The sequence below is a fragment of the Serinus canaria genome, chromosome 23 (genome assembly GCF_022539315.1).
Source record: "Serinus canaria isolate serCan28SL12 chromosome 23, serCan2020, whole genome shotgun sequence".
In the NCBI taxonomy this organism is placed as follows: Eukaryota; Metazoa; Chordata; class Aves; order Passeriformes; family Fringillidae; genus Serinus; species Serinus canaria.
The window spans coordinates 2,661,906-2,669,035 of NC_066336.1; the positions used below are offsets into that span (position 1 = coordinate 2,661,906).

At 49.3% G+C, this 7,130-nt stretch overlaps 1 protein-coding gene across 1 annotated transcript; it reads right to left on the minus strand.

Moving 5' to 3' along the window:
- Positions 1–1,141: 1,141 nt before the first annotated feature.
- On the minus strand, positions 1,142–6,734 carry UTP11 (UTP11 small subunit processome component). Its single transcript, XM_030233505.2, has 8 exons — positions 6,631–6,734; positions 6,443–6,504; positions 5,840–5,942; positions 5,480–5,593; positions 3,766–3,859; positions 3,406–3,536; positions 1,992–2,102; positions 1,142–1,416 (listed from the first exon to the last, which is right to left on the minus strand). Exons 1-8 carry the CDS (start codon positions 6,691–6,693, stop codon positions 1,333–1,335), a joined length of 762 nt encoding a protein of 253 aa, XP_030089365.1. The 5' UTR covers positions 6,694–6,734; the 3' UTR covers positions 1,142–1,332.
- Positions 6,735–7,130: the final 396 nt, after the last annotated feature.

Below are 7,130 nucleotides of genomic sequence, written 5' to 3' on the forward strand. Positions count from 1 at the left end.
CGCCGCGCGGCGCTGCTGCCCCCTGCGGGCCGCGCCCGGCACTGCGGCTGCTCCGCGCCACGGCCGGGAGGCTCGAGCGAACCGAGCCGAGCCGGACTGTCCTCACACGCGGGGCTTTGTTTTACTTTTGCCCAAGCGAACCAAACCGAACCGTCCTCACACGCGGGACTTTGCTTGCCTTTCACTTGAGCACACCGGCCCAAACTGAACCGGACCAGACCATTCTCACACACACGACTTTGTTTTCCTTTTGCTCGAGCAAACCAAACCAAACCATTCTCACACACTGGCTTTGTTTTCCTTTTGCCGGAGCGAACCAAACCATTCTCACACGTGAGGCTTTGTTTTCCCCTCCTGCTCACCCAGCCCTTAGGGAATCCACAGACTCCGGCCGCTGCAGAACTCCGTGGATGCTCCCCTGAAAAATTCTCTCCAGTTATCTCAGCAATGGAAGGAACAATGTCTGAAGCTGCATTGAAGCAGATAAAACATTGAGTTTCATCACCGAGCTGCTGGAAAAGCTCCAAAGTAGGTAGGGCCTGAGAAGAGCATCTTTTTTTTCTTCCCCCCCCCCTTGCAGACCATGTGCTTATTGCTGGCAGGGACAGGCCGATGGAGAGATAAGAAAAGGAATGTTCACACGGAGGCTCCTCTGAACGTGCCTGGGCTGCTCCAGGACACTCAGGATGTGTCTGCGCATCCCCCACCCCTGGTAATGCAACCAGCCCAAGGAAAACCCAGAGGACAAACTCCTGTCCCACACTTGGCTGCTGCGTTGTCTCCTCTTACACAGGATTTTGCCACTGCTTCAGCTTGAACTGAAGCAACTCTGGAGGAAAAGCACACAATGGAATGGTGCAAGTAGGAAATGAGAGGGATTGGGGGATGCTGGGGAAATGACTAGAGTAATTCACCTTTAAGCTGCTTGAAAGGACAGCTGAAAGAGCTGAGCTCCACTCTCTGGCTTTGGCCAGGCCCTGCTCAGCCCCAGAGCTGACAATGCCCAAGCACCTTCCCTGTCCCCGGGCTGTGCTTAACCCACCTCCCTAACGTTCCACTGTGACTTCAACTGCTCACTGATTGTTTATGGTGCATGTTACCAGGACACTCAGGCAAATCCCATGGCTTCCCACCGTAAATATCAAGAGAACAAACTCTGATTTATTAATCAATTAATTAGATGAAACACACTGATGGCTACCACAGGCCCACAGTGATTTGTTTCAACAAAGTGCTGAGCTGCAGTCAAAAGCAGGCTGGCACCAGCCCTTCTCCAAGGGATATGGCTCCTCCTTTCTGAGCAAAGACTGTAACAATTATTCCATTAAATGGCTAACGTTTCCTCTGAAACTTGAATTTGTAAATAGCTGGAGCAGTCGTTGTTTCTTTCTTCACCTTTACTTTGTGAGTTTTGTCCTGGAAAAAAAGAACAGGTAGAAATATTTGCTGCCATGCCAGGAGAAAAACCCACAGCCACATAAATCAGAGAATCCCTGTCTAGGTCTGACCATAAAAGAAAAATTGTCACTATGCACTGTTTAGGTGGGAATTATCATTTTATCTGCTCTTTTCCCCTTCAGACTGTCAGGCACAATCTGCTTTGCTCACAAGTACCAGAGAACAGGAGTCCCATTGAGACAAGTAATTTCTGTGGTCATTTTGATTTTTAAGACCTTCTCCTAACTTACAGAAATGGTTCCCTGCTTCTTACTCCTAGTGACATATTCTGGGCTCCTTGTGAGCACCATTTTTCAGCTGAGTCTTTGTCCTTGCTGACAAGGTGACACTTGGACTAGCAGATATCATTTACTGGAATGCTTCATCTCCTTGCTTTTTCCATATTAAAGAGGATTACTTATCTCTAGGAGTTATCTGCAAGTACTACTATAAAACCAGAATGAGGAAACAAACACAACACATGCAACACACACAGTCCCAGACCTAATGAGCTGAACAAAACAGATTTGGAGAAGCAGAAGCAAATCCCTCACCAGAAGATCCTTCCGTGTCTGGATTTTCTGTGAGATGACAAACATGGCCTTCTCCCTCTCGATGCGCTGCCTCAGGAGGTCATACTGGTTCTTCCTCTGCTGGGCTAATTTCTGGAAACAAGGGAAAAAAAGCTGGTTTAAGACACAGATGAACAAGACATTGTGGTCTAAATCCTCTGAATTTCAACGCTGAAATTTCAACGCTTCATTAGGGAGTCAAATGCAAGAAAACATTTGACTCCCTAATGAAAATCCAGAAGAGGGAGAACAAAAAAAAGGAGAGACCAGAGACCAATTCCTGAAGTGCTCAGAGCCTGCAGAGGCCTCTCAAAATGCAACTTGTTGGGTCAAGTTTGCCTAATGAGAGTGGATAGCTTTCCCAGCACAGGAACAGTATTACTGCAGGTGTGATTTAACTAATTAAATTAAGGAGAACAGATCCCAACATGCTTAAAATATGACTCAGACATTTAAGAGAAAACTAGTCAGTCTACGACTCGTCCAACTGCTTTACTGACAAGTCAAACTGAGACAACTGGCAGGAGGAAAGGGACCACAGGGTGTTTATTATCTGACATCTGAGTCAGAAAAAACAGGTTAAAAATTTACCAGTCGGCAATTTCAAAACAACTATTTTTATCTTGGACACAACTGACTCGTACACAGAGGACTTTCCAACAGATCTGAATTGCCTGAGCAGAATGTGCAGCAGCAAAGCCAAGTGTAGCTACTTCTGTGATACTAAAACATCAGAATAAAAGCTGACTGCATAAACAATTCATGCTGAAGAATCCTGAAACAATTCCAATTAGGAAAGCCAGGAAGTGAGACTATAGCTTAAATGGCTTTAGGAAGGAAAGTGAGGAGACAAATCTCAAGTGACTTTGGGCTCAGAACCAAATTGAAAAATACTGTAAGATCAGGAACACTGCAACAGAGACATCTGTGCTGGAATAAGCTTCTTCCTAATTCAGGGGTGCAAGGCATTTTGGGGAAGTGTGAGAGGAGACTTAACAGTGGATGCTGAAAAAAAATTACACCTAAAACAGCAGGAGTCTAATGAAAAGATAGTCCCATATGTATATGTTCCTTTATAGAGGAGAAATATCTCCGTTTTGCAGGGACACTGCCTTATCAGATCCACACCACTCTTTTCTGGCCTGTGATGGTGTCCCACAGTGAACTGGGATGCAGTGAAAGAGTACTCTGTGTTAGTCCAGGAGAAGATGGGACTGCAGGCTCCAGGCAGTCACTTGGTGATTAAGTGACATCCACTACTGCCTTGTGTCACCAATAAACGTTTTAAGAACACAGTTTTGTTCTCCTCCACAGTGGTGCAATCAATCCTTTTTAGTGCTTGCCATATAAAAGACGTAAAGCATGTAGAAGTGTGTAGCACAAGCAGCAGCAGTACCTTAAGGAGGGCAGGATCAGTAGGTCCCTTCACTGCCTCTCTCTGCAGCGTTGCAATGGTTGGTCGGTTGTACACTCTATCTACCAGCTCAGGAACAGTGTCCAGGTGAGCAGCAATGTCAAACTCCCGAACTATACATGAAAAAAAAAATAAGAATAAACTCCCACAGACTCCTTCAATAAGCAAATCTTCCAAACACATTGCTACAGTCAGCAACACAGCTCCTGCAGAAGTGATGTCCCAGCTAGCAACCATGAGGGGTTTCTAGAGCACCTGAATTTTTATTCCTAACAAATGAAAGTGTCTTTCTTTTAGACAGTGCACATGAACAGGTGACAAGAGCAAGAGTTCAGGTCTCACCTTCCCTCTCCGTGTCCACGAAGAAGAGATGCCGGCCCGGGGCGCTCCCCGCGGCGTCCAGCAGGTGGAGCTCTGCCTTCAAGCGCTCGATTTTCTGCGGAAAGTCCAAATTTGGCCAAATTCGGCGCGAGTAAAATTAAATCTCCCCCGAGGACATTTCTGTCTGTTCCTCGAGGTTACAAATAGCTGAACTCCTCCTTCCTTTTCACATCTCTGAAAACACATCTAGTGTATATTTATGACATGTCTTCACAACCTTTCCAAAGGGTCGCAGTGATTCCTGCTGTTCCCCAGGCAAAGTGCACACATCCACCTCCAAAACTGAACCCTCTGCTCAGCAAAGGGAAACGATTGTCACCAGCAAAAGCATGAAGGAAAGTTTAAAGCTGGCTTTGATTTTTTATCCCCAGTAAGAATTTGATGCTGTTTTGTGAGTCAACATCAGAGAATGCAACATCTTCAGAAGAGGATTGTATTTTTGTGGATTGCCAGTTTATATTCCAACAACCCACTCCAGATTATTCTCCTCAGCTGGGAGACCTTCTCATACTCTGAGAGGAGAGTGTAGCCGGGGGGCAGTTAGTCAGCTCCCTCAAGTAACAAGTGTTTTCCCCTGTATCAGCACTGGCGAGGCTGCACCTTGAGTGCTGTGTCCAGTTCTGGGCCCCTCAATTTAGGAAGGACATTTAGAGGCTCAAATGTGTGCAGAGAAGAGCAGCAAGGCTGGTGAAGGGTCTGGAACACAAATCCTATGGAGAATGGCTGTGGGAGCTGCCATTCTTCATAGAATTGAATTCTTCAGAGAATAAAGAATTCATTCTTCATTCTATGAAGAATTTTTAGCCTGGAGGAAAGGAGGCTCAGGGGAGACCTGATCACTCTCTACAACTCCCTGAAAGGTGGTTGTAAGCAGATGGAGGTCAGCCTCTTCTCCCAGACAACCACTGACAGAACCAAAGGACCTTAAGCTGTGCCAAGGGAAGTTTAGGCTGGACACCAGGGAAAAAATCTCTGGGTACTGGAATGAGCTACCCAGGGAGGTGGGGGAGCCACCACCATTGGAGGTGTTTAAAAAATACTGGGTGTGATGCTCAGTGCCATGGTCTGGTTTTCAGGGTGGTGTTAGGTCATAGGTTGAACTTGATGATCTCAAAGGTCTTTTTCAACATAGTTAATTCTGTGGACAAGAGGAAACAGCCTCAAGCTATGCTAGGGGAGGTTCAGGAATTCGGAAAAATTTCTTCCCTGAAAGGTAGTCAGGTACTGGAACAGGCTGCCCAGGGAAATGGTGGAATCACCATCCCTGGAAGTGTTCAAAAGGCGTGTGGCTGTGGCACCTGGGGGGACAGGTTAGTGGTGACCACGGTGGTGGTGGGTGAACAGCTGGAATTCATTATCTTAGAGCACTCTTTCAAGCTCAGGCCTTTCACCATTTCTCTATGAACAGGCTAAGCAGAAAAAGGTTTAAAGTCTTGAAATTTACATAAAAATCACTGTGTTTTTTTTTTTTATGACACAATCCACAATGTCATTTTTATTATCATCACACCTTTAGGCTTTATATCCAGCACTCCACTGACACGTCCATTGTCCTTTCCAGCTCTGCACAAATCAGACTTCACTGAACAAACACAGTAGCCAGCAGCACCAAAGAACAACACAGTGAAAAAACAATTCAGGGGAACTAGAAAACTCTAAAAATGTGAGTTATTACCTTGGCTTCTGCAACTCTTTTCATTTCTACATATTTAATATCCTGTGTCCTCATCAGTTTCACCTGCTCCGGGGTAATTTCATCCTTTGGCTGCTTTATTATATGGACTCCATCCTACAACCAGAAAAACATAGCACTTATAGTCAGCCCATCCCACCTGGAGAGCACTGTGGGGCCTGCTAACAGCAGAACTTTGTCCTTTGTCCCTCATTTTCTTCAAAGCCTTCTACAGGAACCAAACCTAATTTTAGTCATTTACCTATTAAGTCATAAATTTAAATCAAAACAAGGTAGGAGGGAAAAAAATGTTACTTGGAACAACAAAATGTAATCCTGCTTGAAGGCAGTGGAGGTTCTCACCTTCACCTCTGCACGTATCATTTTGAAGTAGAACTCATCAGGGTTCTTGTCCAGAGCTTTCTTCTGCAGTGCCCTGAGAGCATTCTGCTTCTTGTGGTAGTCACTGGGGAGGATAAAACCAACAATCACGAGTTGTTCAGCAGCTTCTCTGTGTTCACCCCGGCTGAGGCATCGAGTCTTTCTCAGCGAGGCTCAGAGCTTGGAGACAGCCTGTCCCTGTTCCTGTCCCTATCCCAGGAATTCGGGCAGGACAAGGTCCTGCAAAAGCACAGCCATGGCAGGGGCAGTAGTGTGGTACCATCCCTGTTTAAAAACACTTTAGAGTAAAATAATGGGTTTATTAGCAGCATATAACCCCAAAGGAGGAGCAGTTTTAAGTTACTCAAATCCACGTTCTTAGAATACTCCGGTACTTTTCTAGGGAAAAGGAGACCTGGTATCATCCCAATTTAAAGGCATCGGGGACCTCACAAGGAACACAGCATTTTGGAGCCAGTGTCATAACCTGGGCAAGGAAGATGGGTTCTGTATTTCCCAGGGGGAAACCCTCTGGACGGGGGGGACACCCACCCAGCGCCGCCCGCCCCCGGTGGCCGCACTCACTGGGCGCGGAGCCGGTAGTCCTTCTTCTTCTCCAGCAAGCCCAGCTTCGTCCGGGCGGCGGGCTACGGGAGAGACGGGCAGCGTGAGGGGGAGAGAGCGAGACGGGGAGAGAGCGCGGAGGGCCCGGCGGGGAGGGAGCGCAGATGGCTCGGCTAGGAGCCCGGCCCAGCCCGGCTCGGCTCACATACCTGGGCTCGCTCGCGGTGCGGGCGCTGCCGCGCCTTGGCGGCTTTCCTGAAGGCGGCCGACATGGCTGCGATGGCGGCTCCGAGCGCCGGGCCCGGGAACGCGCGTCCACACGCGGGGCGCGCGCCGGAACAGGCGGGGCCCGGGGTCAGGAGTCAGAGGCCGCGCGCGCCCCCGCCAGGAGGCGCCGCGTCCATGGCGACGGCGGGAACGCGCGCGCGGCCCCGAGCGCAGCCCCGCCCGACCCCGCCGAGACCCCCGGGTATGGGCGGCATGGGCGGGCCCGGCCGCCGCCGCCGCCGCCGCCACCGGGACAGCCCCGCGGGCCGAGCGTCACCGGTCCCTCCGCCGCCGCTCGCAGCGCTCCCGCGGAGCTGCCGTTCCCGCCGGAGCCGCCGCTTCAGGACGGGGCTCATCCCGCTGCCGGCCGCACGGGGAGCATCGCGGCGGGACCGGCCCGCTGCCCCCGCTGCTGGCGGCGCAGCGCCTCCCGCCGCCCGAG

Excerpts from the sequence above, each read along its gene's own strand:
- UTP11 (XM_030233505.2), bottom strand. The coding sequence starts at position 6,693 with ATGTCGGCCGCCTTCAGGAAAGCCGCCAAGGCGCGGCAGCGCCCGCAC. Across the intron at positions 5,943-6,442 it reads GACTACCGGCTCCGCGCCCA|TGACTACCACAAGAAGCAGA; the intron begins GTGAGTGCGGCC and ends TATCCTCCCCAG. Across the intron at positions 3,537-3,765 it reads CGTGGACACGGAGAGGGAAG|TTCGGGAGTTTGACATTGCT; the intron begins GTGAGACCTGAA and ends TTTCATGTATAG.